The 20,973-nt window shown below is 42.4% G+C and overlaps 1 protein-coding gene across 2 annotated transcripts in view; it reads left to right on the top strand.

Moving 5' to 3' along the window:
* The window catches only part of LOC119659422 (diuretic hormone 44), a 221,642-nt gene that overhangs the window by 187,395 nt on the left and 13,274 nt on the right, over positions 1-20,973 (top strand). For both annotated transcript variants that reach the window (XM_038067499.1, XM_038067498.1), the window contains exons 2-3: positions 1,085-1,196; positions 16,891-17,007. In XM_038067499.1, coding sequence (XP_037923427.1) covers positions 1,089-1,196; positions 16,891-17,007 — 225 coding nt within the window. In that variant the 5' untranslated portion in view covers positions 1,085-1,088. The remainder of the gene's footprint in view (positions 1-1,084; positions 1,197-16,890; positions 17,008-20,973) is intronic.

The raw sequence follows: 20,973 nt of genomic DNA on the forward strand, positions 1-20,973 counted from the left end.
CGATCCAAAACAACGGGGGCGTATCAATGCTGGATGGTAATTTAAAAGTGTCGTGGCTGAATCCAAATAAAGTCTTTGACAGAGCAAAATTGCGCAACCGATCAAAATGAATCGTTTCGGTAGCAGTAAAGTTTTTAAATTATTCATGAGGCCTAACTCAGACGGTTTTGCAATTTAAGTAGAATTTGACAGCTATACAACTAAGCTAATGAATTTTTAATTAATTTGAAGAGTGGGAAAATTCTTAATCTTATTCTAGGCTGTTTGCCAATTCCTATTTACAGTTACTACGAAACATTATTAAAACTCGCCATTTACATAAGCATATATTTCCAGTTTAATTTAATTAAGAATTTAAGCTCTCCTTGTTCTCTACTTCCGGTTATTTCTTGGATAATACTCCTGGTGCCTCTAGCCATGACACCCCATGTTCTTCCTACTCTTTGTAGGACCTCCTCACTTTATTCCCCAATCATGAATAGAAGCCGCTATAGATGTCCATTCACTCAAAGAAAAAATGAATGAATTCAATTCCGGAGCCAAGATCAAGGGAATTTTTAAGGACAAACCTGATTAGGGTCAGGGTCAACATGTCATAATAATATTGACTGAGGATCTAAGAGGATTGTTTCAACTTTATCTCGCATTTTCTTGCCAAGATATTTTCTGGTCCTAAACGGTTTCCCTTAAGATAAGACCTTTTTGTCAGTGTATGAGAATTTATTGCATGTCCCTGAGCTTGAAGGTGGGTAGGAGAAATTTCATCCAATTCATAAAGGTAGATATTTATATTCCGAAAGAGATGAATGAAACATTCTCTACCTTAGGGGATACTGTTGGCTATTTTTGGGCTATCGTTTTGTCGAAAGAATTTCAAAAACATGCGTTTTATTTTCTATTGATTGATGAAGGAAGTATCTACGGACACGTGGTCTCTTGGTGCTTTTCAAATCAGGTCCCTGATTTCTAAATTCAACGCCAAACTCGAATAAATTAAGGATTATTTGTGGTCAGATTAACATTTAAGATTCTATATTATAAAATAATTTCAAGTAACGAGTTTTCCCATATTTTTTCATTGCAGAAATATGAAAGCAAGCGTTTGGCTGTGGCCAGTTATAACAACATTATTGTGCGCCATCCAGCTCGTATGCACAGCACCGTTTTCCGACTATTCTGATTATAATGGGATTGAGGTAAGTTGGAGAAATGTCCTTGATGCAAATGGGTCATACCTAACAGTGTATTAAGTAGCTACAAATAGTAACAATAAAGTATTATACGGAGATTGCCTTCAAGTGGAAGTTACGAAAGTAAAAATTTCAACCTGTGCTGATTTTCCTTCAAGGAGCATTGAGGGTTATTTAAGTACATACGGTATGGTTTCCCTTTAATGAGTGAATCGGCTATACGGAAATACTTTTTTATTATTTTGATCCAGTTTACAACACACTTATGCCCATACAGTTGCTTTAACATCAGGAAATCACCATATTACTCTCACGTTTCATAACTAAGGAAACTTACTAGCACAAAGTCAAAGACTCAGTTGGCAATGTCAAACTGAAACGATTAGAAATACGCCATCATTGTTACTTCAGGCTATCCTAAATCTATTTGGGCCCCATGGACTAAGCACAGTTGAAGCTTAAAAAGGCGACCAATTCTATTAGGTGGTCTCGTTGCCTATATAGTATGTTAGATAATATGACACCAAACCCGGATAGCTGAACGTCTTACCATCCATTGTCAGGATTCCTCTGAAATTTTCGCAAAGATTCATGCGGTATTTTGAACTCCTATCGACAAGCGAAAATTATTTGAAGGAATCTGAGGTGCTTAGCGCCACTCAGGGCAGTGGGGGTTGAAGCTGTGGGTAGGCAAAGATAATCTGAGTAAGACTACATTCATCGGTTCCAATCCGCTATATATAAAACTTTGTTTTGAAATTAAAGGACCTTATTCTGCTGTTTCTTTACCAATTCTCGATAGTGCGATCGGCTCGTCTAAATCGGATTGCCTAATTTTATTGCGTTATTGGTCTAAAATGGGTGAAGTTTTGAAATATAAGATATTCCAAAACTCGCTCACGCGCCATCGTTGTCGACTCGAAGCAAAGCTCTGGAACTCCCCTTAGGGTTTTCTGGCAAACCTGTACTGATTATCCACTGCTCTACGCCACGTATTTCTAGGGCAGCCACTCACGTCAGCGATCCTGGAGTAGTGGTTGTTCGTCGCCTCCGCTTTCAGATCAACACTATCTTAGACCAGAACACCGCGAACAACGCCAACAAAACTTGATGAAAACTTGTGTATTTTGAGTAACAGTGGCGGTAACTTTCCATATACTCCTTCCTTGTAGCAGGCAAATTTCGACCGGGTGCTTTTATGTTAGTTCATGTCGTTGAGGACTAACCTTAGGGTCTTCTCAAAACACCAATTGATTTTGTGTCATCATAGCCACGCTGTGATAAGCAACAACGGTATCAGTCTATACTGACTAAGCAGTATAGTACTCGAGTTGTAAATGCAACTCCACGTTTGAAGCCCGAGGATATCTGACTGCAATTTGGAAGTAACCACACCACCAGAAAACTCCCACTAGGGGCCCACCGCAAAAACTCCGGGCTGAGGACACATGCCGCAGGAATTTTCCTGATCATATAAACTCGGAGGGTTATTACGGTCTCCATGGTGCCAGATAATCTCCGACAAGGCTTCGTGGATACTTCAGATGAGTCTCCATGCAGACTCGGGTCTGATGGCTCAAAGTCTTGGAGTCAATATGAATACATCGTTTCCCGGTGCCAACACGGGGAGGTTCATCTTGACCATTTAGTTTTGATTAGGGCGAAAGGGCTGCTGCCCCGTATGTCTCCTCGTTACCTAGAGCATCCTTACAGCAGGATAGTAAGAACATTAGTATGGAACAGTCTTAAATTGTTGAAATAATCATCATCAACGGCGCAACAACCGGTATCCGGTCTAGGCCTGCCTTAATAAGGAACTCCAGACATCCCGGTTTTGCGTCGTGGTCCACCATTTCGATAATTCTAAAAGCTGTCTGGCGTCCTGGCCTACGCCATCGCTCCATCTTAGGCAGGATCTGCCTCGTCTTCTTTTTATACTATAGATATTGCCCTTATAGACTTTCCGGGATAGATAGATTTCGTCATTGTGTAGGCTACGGAATCGTCCACCCTCATGTAGTGGGCCAAACATTCTTCGGAGGATTCTTCTCTCGAACGCGGTCAAGAGTTCGCAATTTTTCTTGCTAAGAACCCAAGTGTTCGAGGAATACATGAGGACTGGCAAGATCATAGTCTTGTACAGTAACGGCTTGGACCTATGGTGAGACGTTTCGAGCGGAACAGTTTTTGTAAGCTGAAATATGCTCTGTTGGCTGACAACAATCGTGCGCGGATTTCATCATCGTAGCTGTTATCGGTTGTCATTTTCGACCCTAGATAGGAGAAATTTTCAACGGTCTCAAAGTTATATTCTCCTATCCTTATTCTCTCTGTTTGATTAGTACGGTTTGATGTTGTTGGTTGGTTCGTCTTCGGTGCTGACGTTGTCACCATATATTTTGTCTTGCCTTCATTGATGTGCAGCACAAGATCTCGCGTCGACTGCTCGATCTGGAAGAAGGCAGTTTGTAGGTCTCGGGTGGTTCTTCCCATGATGTCGATATCGTCAGCATAGGCCAGTAAAGAGGATCGCTTTAAAGTCGATGAATAGATGGTGCAACTTCTGTCCATATTCCAAGAGGTTTTCCATCGCTTGCCGCACAGAGAAAATCTGATCTGTTGCTGATTTGCCTGGAGTGAAGCCTCTTTGGTATGGTCCAATGATGTTCTAGGCGTATGGGGCTATCCGGCCTAGCAAGATAGCGGAGAATATCTTATAGATGGTACTCAGCAACGTGATACCTCTATAATTGCTGCACTGTGTGATATCTCCCTTTTTATCATATGTATGAGACAGATAATGCCTCGTTGCCAATCGTCGGGCATTGATTCGCTGTCCCATACCTTGAGCACAAGTTGATGAACCACTTGGTGTAACTGGTCGAAATAATTGCAATTCAATATTTTTGACAAAACAGGGAAGCATATCTATCTAAATTCGGTGCCACCGTCGACAGAAACTTCCTAGATATACAAATTGATCAAATAGATAGACCGCAATGACTGAAAACTTTGATTTTCTGGGTGTTTATCTTTAGTCTAACTCCGATTGCGTTCTCTTCCAAATCCAAAGCCCAAGGTTCTTGACACGATGAGAGCAAACAGATGTCACCAGCGTAGTCAAGTTATTTGAAAACGATGCTAAGGCAGACTTAAGAAAGTCACTGGTAAAAAGAAGAAAAACTATCGGTGAAAAAATGCAATCCTGGCGGACTACACTTTGACCTTAGAATTCCGCCGAGATTTTACTTCGATGCAGCAAATGATCATCATATGTTCCTCTGATAAGTGCCATTAGTTTTTCAGGTGTGCCTCTCCTGCAAAGAGCATTCCAGATACGCTCTGTGCTCAAGCTGTCCCGTTGCTCTGTTTAAATGCGTAAATGGCGAAAATTGTTTCACTTGTGTTTGGGGAAGCAGATCGCATTTGCATACTACGGTGGCTTGCCATATCATCCACAAGAGGCGGAATTTTATATATTATACGATTCAGAATCTAAACCTACCAGAGAGCCTCAAGCGTAGTCTATGGCGTCATATGAATTAATTTGAATTTCTGAGGTGAAGTTGTACCCCCACCCCTAACGAAAAACAACCTAGCTTGTTGTTAGAAACGAAGTTAATATTTCCTGTCTGCTATAAGTCGCAATAGCACGTATTTGTAAAGATTGACGCCAACCATATGCGCACCAAGTAAACTTCTAGTAGCCAGAATTAATTATTCGGTCAGTTAAAGGCTATCGAGTGGTTGCATGTGCAGAACATGGCAGTCTATGATATATATCTTTTTTTCATCTCAAACGATACCTAGGAGGCGAGGCAATACAGGAGTGACCATTTTAAGAAAGCCGAGCAAATTGTTGGTATACGAGTATTAAGACTGATTAACAATACGTCTAAGCGGTTGTCTCATCCTTACTTGTCAGTGAGACATTCATATTGCTTCCCGCGTGAACAACAACGTGGCACGGGTAAGGTTATAACTGAACGACTGGGGGTTGAGTTTATGCGGGTTTCGGGATCCAGGACGTCACTGTACTGCGGTCCTAAGACGGTTAAACGTCAATTTAGTGGAGATACCACCCGCTAAATTAACTATAATTAACTTGAGAAACCCAGGCTTAGGGATTGTTAACAACCGTCGATATTCAGCAACCGCTGTGCTATACTAATGAAAGAATTCAATGCTATACGGGAAGGAGAAAGAAATAAACGAGCGTCAATGATTTAAAAGAATCATTAGTGGGACCTAGAGAAACCAAGGGGTTATACGCAACCTTTTCAGGAAAAGTTCGATGATACAGAGGTCGCCGAACGGCGTAGCCCGCTATCCACCGCCCTTCTTAATGTGTGGCAGCACCACGCTTTATATATATACAAATTGATTGACACCTTCGATGCTTTGACCATTAACACAGATAGCAAGAGTGTGATGACTGGTCAGACTAACTTGGTTTTGTTGGTGGTTATCTTCAGTCCAACTCTATTTGCCCTCTTCCAAATTCAGAGGCCGAGATTTATGACCTGTGGAGAGAGCAAACAGATATCACCATCGTAGTCGAGGTACTTGGGGAAAGATGTCATATTCTATTGAACTCCTTGACGTCCTCTGGATAAGGCAGCATGAGGAACATCACCAATAGCAAAAGGACATAATATCGGCGTCAAGATGCAACTCTGGCGGACTGTGCTTATGATCTCAAAATCCTGTGAAATTTTACCTCGGTGCAGCACGTGACATTTCATGTGGTGAATGTAAGGCGATCTAGAGTGGAAGCCAGCCTGCTTTCTGCCGATCAAGCTTCCGGGATATTGCTTGAGGGCGGGGAGCACGCAGATATCCTTTCAATTATCACACTTAAAACGGGAGGCCTTTTTTAGAATCTTAACGATAATCTCCTACTTCCACTCTCTGAAATGGGTCTCCTATTCCCAGAATTACCGTGTGAGTGGAAGAAGCAGACTTGCAGTTGGAGCGAATAATAATTCTGCGGGAAGGCCGTCAAGCCTAGCGGCTTTCCTCCGTTTGAGTGCATTGATGGCCGAAATGATTTCCCTTCTGCTTGGAGGAATAGTCCGTATCCGCATATTAAGGTAACTACCCCTTTAATCCACAAGAGGAAGAACTTCACCCGTCAAGAAGGGTGAAAAAGTGTTTTTTCCACCTCTGCAGTTCCGTGTCATCATAGATGAGAAGTCCACTGTCAGTGTTCTTCACACTACCACCGAAAGATTTGCAACCACATGCAAGCCCTTTCTCGGAATATACTTCTGAAATCATAGCATTCTGCGGCATCTTCTGCTTCCCTGGCCATTACAACAACAAACTCCCTTTTGTGACAGCGCACACTACGCTGAACTTCTCAGAATTTCGCTTGATATCGGAGTTCGAGCGCGCTACGCTGGCCATCACTCACAGCAGTCAATAGAGCCGTCAACCTCTTGTATTCGTAGATCCTCTTCCACAATTACGCAATCAGCCAGATCTTATGATACCCCTTTGGGACGTGGCCGATAACCTACGCAGCATCCGAGAAAAGAACATTTTTGATAGCAGCCCAATGCCCGTCGATGTTCTCAGAAGGGTTACTCAGGGTTTCTGCCCTCCGAACGGCAATATAGTTCCCACTGTCGAGCGACAGCTGAATCGTACAAGATCTATGTTGAACTTAGGGCGTCGCAGTTCTCCAACCCTGCGAGAAGTGGCGCACGCAAGGGAATGTAAGCGACCATCAGGTGGTGTTTCTTTTTTGAGGCCAATATCAGCGCCTCTCTCGTTACGCACATTCACGAGACAATTCGTAAACATACTGCAGACTGCGAAGTGGTCGATCTGATTGATCGTACGGTGTAGGTCAGTGGAAAAAAATGACCTTATTCCACCAATGTTGAGGCGGTGGAAGTTGCAGAAATTCAAAAAAACTACCACGCTTATCGTTACAGTTGCCAAAACAGTGTTTCCCTATTACATGTCCAAGAAAGGTGTTGTCAGAGTCCACTTTGACATTGAGATCACCCATCCTGATCACAACGTCACCTTTGCTGGCAGTGGCTCAGCAAATTTAAATAATCAAAGACTGTGGAGGGAGATATGTGCGAGAAGGCTGTAAAGATTTAGTCCCGTGAAGGCTTTGGACCAGACTTGATCCACGAAGTAATCCTTGTGATTGGTGCCGTCTGACAAAGCTAGCAGAAATGATGTGAGAGAGTTCTTAGGGGAAGAAGATTCCTCACGCGTGTGCGCTCGCATGCAGGCATATGTATTATATTTGTCTAAGATTTTCGCACCTCCATGTGGTTTAAAGGGAAAACTCTTAAAAATAGGTGGGGTCAGAGTAGAGCTTCAAATTCATTCAACCACAAAAATTTAAAAGTGGAATAACGTCTGTAAATTTATTTGTAAACTGTTAGAATTACGAGAAATCTCTATAATTAAATTAGAAGATGAATTGTGTTGTCTTGACTGCTGTAACCTCGTTTCTAGCTTGAAAATCAAATTTAGTTCACTGAGTTCGTCATAGATTCGTCACAACGTGCCACGCTCACCGAACAAGATAAAACTACATTAAAGTCGAAAACATTAAATTTCTTTAACAAGATAGAGGTTCGGAAAGGGCCACGTATTGTACAAAACGTGGGATTTTCTTAAATTTGCTCCCATTCTGCTCATTCCTACGTTTCTTCTGGAGATTTAATGAAATGAGGCATCCATTCAGGCGTTTTCGAGGAAAATTTTACACTTTATAGCGAATTACTTCCGTGAGGTGTGGGAAGTTCGTAACGGATTAGAGTTTTAGACCTGGCAAAGAAAGAAATCTGGATGGATCCGTCTCATCGGAAATGATAATTTATATAAAGCAACAACCTGTGGTTGACAGGCAAATAATAATGTAAAATAAAAACGATGAGCAGCTAATAAGACACCTTGTGGTCTAGTAGACCTCAACCCAAATTGTTATTTCCTGTGCAAATGAAAGAATTTATATCAAACAGATTTTAAACGCAGCTACACCCACGCAGCGCTCAATTAGATATCAATTAGTTGTAGCGATTTATTCGGTAGAATTCTAAATGTTAAAGGCAGCAGGAAAATAATTTTCGTCCTCGGGATATTCGAAGAATGCCATCAAACTCATACCAACAGAACCACACACAACTTTGTAACTTTCAACCCGTTCCGAGATAATTTGACCTAATTTATGTAATTACACGTCCCGAAACGACCGGTCAGAGTGAACCAAAGTCCCATCCAACTCGTCCAACTTCTCCAGGAGACTCAGGAGAAAATGTTTTTAGGGCCCAGTGAATTGCTTGACGGTGGCCTTTTAAAGTGTTTTGATTTTTCCCAGAATGTAGGAAATATTTTATGGTCATCACGAGGAGGATGTAACGAGATTAAATGAATTTCCCGGGAAATTCTGAAGATGTTAAAGTGTTTCTGTAATTGAAGGTGTTTACGGACGTTAACGGGAGAGGATGCTATTAGGAATATTACGTTCGTGACCCTTTATTTCTCTCATTCAGTGCGTGCTTGCTTAGAGGAATTAAGTGTCCGATGTTAATATTTAATTAAGGAAGAAATGAATTGGGAAAAGCATAAATTTCTGCGAATTCATTTTCGGAAGGCATATAGAATTAAATATTGTCCTGGAGCCGAGATTCTGAGGAATATTCTCCTTTATCTTCGAAACCTTTCAGTTCAGTTGGACTTAGCTCAGCTCGCTTTCCCCCAGAGTATGTAAGTTGTTCAATCGCGTGTCTGCGTGTTTGCTCCGTTGCTGTAAATTTATTGCCTGCACAATGTAAAGATAATTAAATTGTATCATAGTAAATGCCGAAATTAAAGGAGTGAAAGTTGTGTGGGTGTCCGAAATGCACAAGAAAGATGCCTTTACTGATGCAAATCTTTCAGTTCATAAAATCAAACAATAGCTCAACCAATTAGTCGTGGATGACCACTTTTTGGATTTCCATCCATTAAACTGTTACAGACTACATAAAACACACTTAATTAATTTTATTCCGCCGTATAGACGATGTTAATATCGAAAAATCAGTAGTTGCTTTTGCTAATGCCAAAAGAATGCCGCCAAAGGGTAGAATAGTTCTCAGGACAAAACGTGGATTGGTACCCACTATGGAGTACAAAACCTGAGAAACGCCTGCTGAACCAAAAATCTACCTTCGCCTCTACGTGATGACCGCTGGGAGCTCTTCCTTAACGAAAAGCTACAGACGGAGAAGAATGTACCAACTGGTCCTCTAGGTTGGGGGTTGGGTAGGGCTGACCACCCTACATGGAAAACAACCTGTTACGAAGCCACAAAAGGAGCCTCGGATTGGATTGACTACATAACGACGAACCCGGAAACGACAACGGAACAACGACTTGCGCATGTTCCCATGGAAGATGGAGGTGCCAAGCAGCTAGCCGATACTCTGTTCCAATATAGGGCTGATGTAACAGCGTTGCAGGAAATGCGTTGGATAGGGACCGGTTTCCTGGAGTAGAGTCACTACACCATATATTATAGTGGCCATTCAGTAGACCATGTGCTCGGCATACGTTGGAACCAACAGAGATTCTGGAGATGCAGCATCAACAAGTGATCTTCACAATCACCTGAAGAACATTATCATAAATACGGCCACAAACATACTTGGCCCCAGCCGCGAAAAGAGTCGAAACGGTTCGACGAATGTAAGCTAGCAACGGAACGGAAGAATGCCACATACCAAATAGTACCGCATTCTCAAAGAAAGCGAGCACGCGAGGAGGCTTATCACGAACTCTGTCGAGGGGAGAAACGACTTATAGACAGAAAAAGGAAGCCTGGGGGAACCAACAAATCTATGAACTCAAAAAGTACATAAACCTTGATGCCCATCCCACCGAGACAAAGACAGAAATCTGATTTCCGACAGAATGGGAATTTTGGAGCGATAGGTGAGTACTTTGTGAACTCCTCAACAACCAGAACATCTGAAGACGATGGACAAATACTACCACTACCAAGTAAAGAGCAAACAGTCCGTGTAATTCATCGGCTTGAAAATCATAAGTCGCCAGCAGCCGATGGAACTACAGCCGAATTGATTAAATATGAAGGCGACCAATTACGCCAAGGGGTTCATCAACTTATGCTCAAGGTGTGGGACAGCGAATCAATGTCTGATGACTGGCAACGAGGCATTATCTGTCTCATATATAAAAGGAGAGATATCACGCAGTGCAGCAATTATAGGGTTATCACGTTGCTGAGTACCATCTACAAGATATTCTCTGCTATCTCGCTAGTCCGGATAGCCCCATACGCACCAAAGAGGCTTCACTCCAGCCAAATCAGCAACAGATCAGATTTTCTCTCTGCGCCAAGCAATGGAAAAATTTCATTGACTTTAAAGTCGCCTGTGACGGCATAGCCAGGGTAGAACTATACATGGTCATGAGAGAATTCGGTATCCCGACGAATTTGATAAGACTGACTAGGCTGAGTGCGAGGCCAGATAAAAGCAGCAGGATCACTCTCGAGATCATTTAACATCAACAACGGTTTACAAGGGGATATCCTAACCTCATTAACCTGGCCCTGGAGAAAGTGATCCGTGATGCTGAGGTAAATAAGAGAGGTACGGTCCTCTTCTTGTCCACCCAACTACTGGTCTATCATGCCGACATCGGCCTCATGGCAAGTACGGCCCGAGACGTACAAACTGCCTTCATCCAGATCGAGCAGGCGTGATGTCCGCGAAATCTTGGGCAACGTTAGCACCAACAACTAATCAACCAACAGCATCGAATCGCACTGTTCAAACGGGAAGAATAAAGAATGAAGATAGGAGACTACAATGAGGCTGCGGCTGTTAATAATTTCTCCACAGCCGATAAAAGTTACGACGACAAAATCCGCACACGGTCGTTGGCTGTCAACAGAACCTATTTTAGCTTATAAAAACTGTTCCGCTCGATACGTCTCACCTCAGGGTCAAAGCTCTTACTGTACAAGGCTATGATATTGCTAGTCCTCATGTATTCCTCGGAGAATCCAAGTCTTAGCAAGAAAAATTGCGAACTTTTGACTGCGTTCAAGAGAAAAATCCACCGAAGAAATTTTGGCCCCCTACATGAGGATGGACGGTTCCGTTGCCTACATAACGACGAAATCTGTAAGCGATACCATGACCGCCAGGTTGTGGAAAAAACCCGGCTCAAGACGCCAAGTAGCTTTTAGGGATATCGAATTGGTCGACTTTGGGGCAAAAGCGGGCTGTCTGAAATTCCTTATTAAGGCGGGTCTTGACCGGATACCGGTTGTTGCGCCGTTGATGATGTTGAAAAGAATGTGACCAAGTTTGATCTAGAACACAATACGGGAAATAGAACATTGAACGCCCAGCGAGTGACAAAAGCAGAAAGTCGGAACATCAGTGTTTTGCGGGATTCCAACAATTTACTAGCAAATCACGTCCCGAAAGGATACCAAAGGATTTGGATGACTACCGAGGCTTAAAAACGGATTGACGAACTTGCATCATGAATGAAATTTTATTCCGTCACCTATACTATTCCTTCTTATTATCGGTGACATCATTTTAATGGATTGGAAAGAGAGGCAAGCAGAGGTGAACTCCAGATAGATACCAGGAAGACTAAGCTTTTCAGTCTCACTGGTCATTGTACTCTTCTTATCTGCATTAACGTGCAGAACATCGAAGGCGTCGATCAATTTGTATATCTCGGTAGTCTTGTTTCAGCTGATGGCGAGCCGAACTTGATGCCACCTTACGCGTGAACGATGCTAGATCCGCCTTTGTTGTTTTGTCCAAAAGCTCTAAAAAGAGCATAAGGTCGGTTAAACGATCATCACGGAGATGATTTTGCAAAAAAACTTACTCTTTCGAGTCGATCTCATAATTAAAGCGGATCCTTGTCAAAGAACTTCTAGGCTCCCAGAGCGGAAGGTACACAAAAATCATTCGATCAAGTTGTATTTCCCAAGCATCATCCAAAATCTCAGCTAAAGGCCAACCGGAAGCATGTAAAGTATCATTGGAGCGAGTGAAGTGGGAATTTTCTACGTTCCATAGGTACAAGTTTCCAGGCCCGCATGCCGGAAATGGATTCTGAGTCTGTATTTTTAGACTGCATACCGCGCATGCCTAGCACACGCTTATATTTCAACAACTGGCGTGATGTGAAAGTCATATTTATTTCAAAATCAGGAAAATCTGCCTGATCGGTCTCACTTCTTTTCTACAAAATGCCTGGAAGGACTGGTTGATCAGTTCATACCCCCCTAAGTGGCCACTTCACTGTAGACAACATAGCTATCAGAAAAGCAAATCCACGGAAACAGCACTTCATGAACTCCTGGCAAAAATTGATAATGCGATATACTCAAAACAATGCGCGTTATTAGGCATATTCATGGACATCGAAAGTACTTTCCATTACGTCTCTTCACTGTTATTTGTAACGCGGATCCTTCACATGCTGGAGTGGTTATTGGTTGGACGGAAGTCCATCAACAGGGAGGGTTCTTTTCCCTCTCTTATGTCTCCTGGTAATGGACATTTTGCCATAGATGCTGGAGAATACAAAGGTTTTGCACGACATCGGACACAGTGTAAGACCTCTTCAATGTAATCCTGCATCTAATCTACAGTCGATGCCTCTGTAAGGGAATCATGGTAAACGCTAATAAGACTGGCCTAGTTATCTTCACTAAGAATGTTTAGTGGGGCAGTGCACACGGTCGGGAATCCAGTTGGTACAAACAGCCAAGTAATTGAAGGTACTCTTGATTCCAAGCTAATGTGGAATAGCATTACTGAAGCAAAGAGTACTACGCGACCGTGGCATTCGAAACTATCTATATCAAATTTACCCCCTTTCACGTTGTAGGACCGGCACAGCCTCGGGATCGGAGAGTAAATTTAGATATCGAGCTCCGCGATGGATACTTAAAAAATGTCGGCCCTGCGTGTGCTACGAGAAGTAATGCCGAAAATAATATCGGAGTTGGCTGGGCAGTCCATCAAGTAATTGCAGAATGTAAAAAGGCTACACATATCAAGGCATTGTTGCAGGAAAAGGAGATTGAGGGCGCGGAGCCGTGACGGATAGTCCATCCGGGGAAGCTTCTTTTTTAAAAGAGGGTCCGAGTGAATTTACGTTGAATAGCTTCAACAGCGCGACAGTCACGGTTGCGGAAGGGGTACCAGACTACACAGCAATATTCAAGGATGTTTCTGACAAGGGAGTTGAAAAGCGTAACGGAGGGCTGAATTGAATAGGCGGAGAGGGCGCAGTGGTCGAAGGAGTAAATCCGGAAGAGAAGTAAGAATAAAGAAGGTCACAAGATTGTTGCCGGGTTTTGGTAGTGGAATCAGCAAAGTTGATGGCAGAAGAGCAAGACTGGGTGAGGTTACTAGAATGCAATAGGACCAAAACGGTCTCAAGTTACGCCGGGTAAGAGCGGCCTCGACACTCAACAGGTATCTCTAATGCGCTATTTTTTTCATCGACTTTACAGTATAGCGCATAGCTTGAAATGGAGAAGGTTCTTTGAAGTCCGAAACTTCTTCCGCAATGCAGATCTTATTAAAGATCTCTGTGGTAAGTGAAATTGAAAAAAACGAACGACAAGTAGGAGAAGAAAGGACATAACAGGAGAGAAGATCGGGCAGGATATTATAAAAGCTGCCAAGTGCTTGATTACCCGTAGATTTTGATAATATGTGATCCCAGTTAATTGACCCTGAGACTGAGTTGAGATCATCAAAGTTGGTTCCTGAAAGTTGAACTTAATAGAATTACGCCCAGTTTTGGCGCCTCAGCGTGGAAGCTCCGCTTCAAATTCAAGTGGGTTGTGGGGTGTTTTTGAATGTATTGAAATCTAGGGCAGAACAAGTATTCATAAAGCAAGAGAGTAGAAGGGAAAAGTGGAAAAGGTTGTTGGAAGGAATAACAAGGCCAGGATGATTAAACCAGTGGAGCATGGGCAGGTTAAAATCTCCGCAGAGGAAGAAAGAAGCACAGTAGCACGGTACCTGCCGCAGCGGAAAATTAAATACCCTTAGGGGAATTCCGAGTTCAGTATTGTTGTCAAGCCAGATTTCATAAATACATGGTGTTGCTGAGCCAGCGCAGATGGATTGAAGGCCCCCAGTCCCTTATATTTCGATAAAATAAACGGACAGTGAACACAGAACCGGTTACATTGGTCGACGAGGCAGACGGGATGCCCTGAAATTCACTCACGAGTTGCTACGCTTGTATGGCTTAATGAGCACACCTTCAAGCCAGATAGAAGGAGTGTCAATTGTGTCATATTCGTACCGATAAGTGCCCTTAAAAGAAACTATCACTCGGTCGGGGTGGCTGTCTTACGCTTACTTCTGACACTACCGAAAGCTTTCTCGAAATGAATGAAGAACAGGTGGAGCGACGATCTAAAGTTGACACACCGCTTCATGATGGCATTAATGTGTGGTATTAATGTAATCGGTACTGCAAGAAACCAGACTGTTTCTGTCGGTCAAGGTGTTACTTAATAGGTTTCTAGTGGCAGCAGAAATCATGAAATCATAAAACCTCCGCCGTTAGCGCCTATCAAAGGACCATCGAAAGGATTACGAACACCTGCAAGTTTTTTGGTAATGTGGTATACGGTGGCAAAATCGGTGCTATTTGCGGCGGTTTCTGATGCCCTCACCAGTGTAATGGTGGAATTCGTACTTTTCTATGGAAACGAAGCTCCTACGCATCCTACACATCGCTCCTCACGTTTATCAATCCTTGTTTCCGCAGTTAGTCAGGCCTTATAATCCCCTTGCACGACGTGGCCGAGAACGTCACGCGCAGAAGAGGCAAAAGTACTTTTGAGGACGGCACAGTGTTCCTTAACAATCTCTGGCGGGTTGTTATAAGTTCGCGTTGATTCAGCAGAAAGAAAATTTACCCCCCAACAGTCCATATTTGGGGAGTCGGTGCTGTACTCCCCTGCGAGCAGATGTAGTAGCGATATTCAAGGGACTATCAGATGATGGTCCGTTCAAGCCGATGTCAATACCTGTTTTGTTGCCACATTCAGAAGATCATTCCTAAGTCTTCTGCTGATTGCGATATAATCGATCTGATTAGATGTTCGTTGCCAGTTAATCGAAACCCGCCTGATCTTGTGGTCTTATGGTAGGCGCTCTGCACGAACCGTGTACCACCGATGACGAGGTGGTGAGGATGGCAGCAATCTACAAAGCTTCGACCGTTGTTGTAACACTCACCAAAACCATGCCTCCACATCACATTTCAAAGTGAAGTGTAGTCAGGGTGTATTTTAACATTCAGATCACCTATTACGATTACAATGTCATCTAACCTACGTGTTGAAAGCCTCTTCTCCACTATATTGGATCACCATTGAGTCGGATCAACAACGCAACAACCGGTATTCGATCTAGGCCTGCCTTAATAAGGAACTCCAGACATCCCGGTTTTGCGACAGGTCCACCAATTCGATATTCCTAAAAGCTGTCTGTCGTCCTGACCCACGTCATCGCTTCATCTCAGGCAGGGTCTGCCTCGACTTCTTTTTCTACTAGATATTGCTCTTATAGACTTTCCGGGTTGGATCATCCTTATCCATACGGATTAATTGACTCGCCCATCGTAACCTATTGAGCCGGATTTTATCCACAACTTGACGGTCATGGTATCGCTCATAGATTTCGTCGTTATGTAGGCTACAGAATCGTCCATCCTCACATAGGGTGCCAAAAATTCTTCGGAGGATTCTTCCCTTGAACGCGGCCCACAGTTCGCAATTTTTCTTGCTAAGAACCCAAGACTCCGAGGAATACATGAGGACTGGCAAGATCTTTGTCTTACACAGTAAGAGTTTTGACCCTGTGGTGAGACGTTTCGAGCGAAACAGTTTTTGTAAGCTGAAATAGGCCCTGTTGGCTGACAACAACCATGCGTGGATTTCATCATCGCCGTCAGCATCTTTATATGACTATCATCTAGATTCGTGCAAGTCACCTGGTCCTTGTCGTAATGGGGTACTGAGTAATCATGTTAGGTAGTTTCTCCACTCGGCCGGAAGTAACACAACTCGCCGATCAAGAGGTCATCACAGTTGCCTTTGCTTTGCTAATTCTGAGTTTCACAACTTGGAGTTTGCAATTATAACAATGGATGTGGCGTATCTTTCAAAAATCGTAACACCAGAATGCGATGCCATTTTACATTTTTCAGTTAAAACCTGTGTACTAGGAGATACTACTGAAATGTGGAGGACTTTGACTTGGAATTTGAGCAAAAATTTGGAAAAATATATCATAGCCAATCGTCCGCACCCTTTCCAAACCCTCTTAATTAATATTGCGGTGACCTGAAGCCGTTGAATGTTGCAAATTACTGTAATTATTCCCAAAACTTTCAGGATATATGCAACCAACCAGCCAACCAACAACCAATATATCCTGATATTATAAATCGTGAGCTGTATTCTCACTTCCATCGGTTACAAGGAGCTTGTAAAGTATTTGAGCTTAGTAAAGTATTTGATAAAAATGTTAAAACTCCCGAGCTACCCTTGACTGCAAACACTTAGAAACAGAATAATTGCAATAACTTACAATATACGTATATTCATCCGAAGACAACAAACATTAACCAATCCTTTCCTTCATTCCAGGAGGGAATAGAAAAACGAATGAAACCATCACTGTCGATCGTAAATCCTCTCGATGTGCTGCGACAAAGATTGCTCCTAGAAATGGCTCGCAGACAGATGAGAGAAAATGAGAGACAGGTAAGTAAATTACGTCTAAATGTTCCTTAATACTTTGCCACCTACACCTTCGACTTCCAAACCTTATAAACTTCAATCCGGAAGGGAAACTTCTTGCATATTAATGCTCCTCCGTGTTAACCCCCAAGCCTTCTCGAGTCTTTAAAGTCTCCCTCGTTTTTTCGCGTTTTCCTTGACGGCCAAACTTTCTTCCTTTGAATTATATTCCGACGCGAGTTAAAGTTTTCATTATTTCGAGGGGATTTCGTGAACAATTGCCAACAGATTTGAAAGCAGCCATCACTTCCATATCTGAAGTTGTTCCAACTTGTTGCCGCTCAGCTCAACTATTTATTAACCTTTGGGTGATTTGAAATTCAAAGGCTGTGCCAACTTCCACTTACCCTGATACAAAAGTGCCGCGAGGGAACCCCCGGGTGTCTCATAGAAGCTCAAAACAGTTGACTCCGCGAAGAAGATTCAACTCAATTACGGTCGCATAGATTGAAACAATAATATCAGATACAATGGGGAACGAGTACTCAGGAAAAGTTTTGGGAAATTTCAGCAGGTGGGTGACATTGTTTGAAGTCTTTGCATCAAAGTTTAAGATACTTCAAATTGAAGAAAGTTATGCCAGCTAACGTACTATAAAAATAGAAAAAGTTTGTTCAGATTCACAGGAGTGTTTTCTCTAAATCTTCTTCATGACTAGGAAAGAGAATTACTCCAAAATCCTATTTTTCTTAACACTGATGGCGTAGACAGCTTTGCTTTGCTAAAGGGGAAGTTCAATGAACAATAGCATCTCTCACTCTTAAGCGTAGCTTTACATACATAAATATTATCTTTTTGTTCCCTCGCCAAGCTTTGAATCTTAGTGACTTTACTCTTGAAAAGCAAAGCAACTAGGATTGAAAACTTAATAGACAGGTCGTCGAAGAATTCATCCACTTTGTATCTTTGGAGTTGCTACAATCCAATTGGGGGCTGAAAAATGGGGAAAAAAGCACAACACTGGTTCAATCTTCTTAACAAATAGGATTCTGTGGCAAAGAGTAGTATTATGTATGATATCGCCGTGACTCCAGTTTAAGACATCCTAGTTGACATAACCTATTCTGTTAAACGAAAACGCGGAAATGTATTTAATGTTGTTTCTTATTGACGTTGCCGCGAAACTTTTACCCACAGGTAAACTACTCTAGGATCTCATTTTATGAATCAGTTTCTACCGCCTTAAATTCTAAATCAGCTACATAGGTAAGCAAGTATCAGCGAGAGGTGAACAATTATCACTGCGGTGTGCTGTTTTGATGCCTGGTTCTTAAAATCGGGACTCCTGTCGGAAGGACAGGAGGAGCAGAATGTGTTCACACCCCACCCGTAGCGTTTACGACGGGCTGTGAACTGTTTACTTAGTGTCCGCAGTCTTGTTCTAGCTAGAATTGGGCAATCGCAGAGGACTCGGGTTTTGTTGTAGTAAGGCCAGGTCTTCCTTGACTTAGTGCATATAGTGAGCCCTTGTCATATATAACTCAGCGACTGTCAAGCAGTGTAAAGAGTGGAACCCCATTTGGCAAGTCCATTGGCCTGCTCATTTCCCACTATGTTGCTAACACCATGAACCCAGAAAAGGATGACTTGAAATTGCATACCGCACCACCAACCTGGACAATGTCAGCGGTATAACTTTTTTAGGCTACGGGTCACGTTTATTTTTGCTAGCGGTTATTTGCTGGATTAAATCCGCCTTAACGTTCAAATTGATGAAAAAAGATTTAGTGGCCACTTGAGAAAATAATAGTTTGTGTAGTTAAAGAACTTCCTGAAAACCGCTCGATTTTATCCGGAACAAATTTATGAAATTAACACCTCGGGCATAGGTTGAAAAAAGAACAAGAGAAGTTGCTTGAAAATAATTGGCACAGAACCTAACCCGTAAGCCATTTTTTTTTAAGGTTTTGTGTAAACACAAAACCTTATTAAAATCGGTTTACTGTCTGTCTGTCTGTCTGTCCGTCTGTCTGTCTGTCTGTCTGTCTGTCTGTCTGTCCGTCACACGCAGTTTTCTCGGAGACGGTTATAGCGATTGACACCAAATTTGGTGGAAAGCTGGGAACTGTGAACGCTCACGCATACAGTGAGTTACGTCCTTTAATGATGAATTTAAGGGGGGGTCCCCATACATGCAAAAGGGGGGTGTACATTTTTTTTTCATCAAATATAGTCATGTGGGGTATCAAATTAAAGGTCTCGGTTAGTACTTTTCGAAGACGGTCTTAGTTTTGACATTTGTTGAAAAGGTGGGGAGGGCGGGTGGTTGAAAGTGACCATTCCTTTACGGGGGCCATTCTCAGAAACTACCAAACCGAAAAATCTGAAAAAAATCAAGAGGCTGCCACTATATGGTGCCTGTGCTCCGAAATACCTTCCACAGTGATATCTGCACAAATAAAGTTAATAATAGTATATTACTATAATTTTTAGTAATTCGCTGCAAGACCCCCCTTAAGTTCATGCTAGAACTACGAAATTTCGCAGCAATATAGGACATAATATAGAGCATAATATTACCAAGTTTGGTGGAAATCGCACTATTACTAACAAAGTTATAATACGTCAAAGTTGTCGCTTCTTTGCAAATTCAAGACTATGAATGTCAATATCATCCGAAAGTGGATATTCTCACATAATACATATATGCATATATTACGTGCTACGTACTAAGAAATACACAAAACCTTTCGTACCTGAAGCGTCCAGCTTCCGGTTTCCCGACTTGTTTGTGTTTACGCACAGAGTGTTGGACTCCTGCAACAGTAGGCTGCCGGACTACCAACAGTAGGCTGCCGGACTACCAGAAGAATAGGCGACAGTAAAGTCCCAGGCCAGGACGGAGTACCGCATAAGGCCCTTAAGCTTGCCGTGAAATGCAGACCGGACATATTCCGAAGGGATATTTCCAGCGGCATGAAATCTGCAGAAGTTAGTACTGTTGTCTAAGTCTGGTAGACCTCCAGGTGAACCATTCTTATTTGCCTTCTGGACCCTTTGGGAAGATGTTATAGCGAGTAATTCATAAAAGATTACTCCTGGTTGTTGAGTTTCGTAAAACTAAGTCAACCATTAATAATAATAATAATAATCGGTGGCGCAACAATCCAATTGAATCAGGGCCTTGAGATGTGTTAGAGCACTTCATTCAAGACCGCAATGGTACACTACAATACACTATAGGAGGCAATGCGGTCAGCACAAATGTCAGTTAACGCTAATAAACTGAAAGCAGTCTACAGAAGGATAGCTTTAATGGTGTGCTCTGTCTTCAGGACTGTCTCAGATGATGCAGTATTCGTTATCGCAGGAATGATGACGATTGACATCTTGACAGATGAAATGGCAAACATACAAAATGCGAAGCCATTTGCTCCCTTATTTCAGGCGAAGTACAGCGAGAGATAGAGATCTGTAAATAGATGGCAAGAGCGTTAAGAATGCTCGGGAAAGAATCTGTGGACTCACAGACTGATCCCTACCATCAGGGTGTGGTTGAAGAGCCTACACGTTCAGATCAGACAGACAGACATGGAATTGATTTGAATACGGCTTTTTTTTATGGTCATAAGGTTTTGTTTTACAAACAAAACCTTAGAAGTACCTGGAGTTCCAAATTTAAATCCCCGTTGCTGGCGTTGATGCATCTGCTGAACTGGGGTTTTCGTTTCACGTTGATTAGATGTTGATTTGCTTGACTAGCTTGGTTAGTATTCTAGGCGGAGCCTGAAAAGACTTCCCAGAGCATGTTGTTGAAAATACATACAGAGAAGTCATCATATTTTTTAAACTTGAATATTGAGCGGTTTCTCAAAGCATCATCTAATCATTTAATTGAAACACATTTGGTCCATTCCTCCCCTTTACATCGCCTGATATCATAAAAGAAGATTCTTTATTTGATATACCACACGAATATATCAGGTGGAA

This window comes from Hermetia illucens, chromosome 6 (assembly GCF_905115235.1).
Source record: "Hermetia illucens chromosome 6, iHerIll2.2.curated.20191125, whole genome shotgun sequence".
NCBI classification, from domain to species: Eukaryota; Metazoa; Arthropoda; class Insecta; order Diptera; family Stratiomyidae; genus Hermetia; species Hermetia illucens.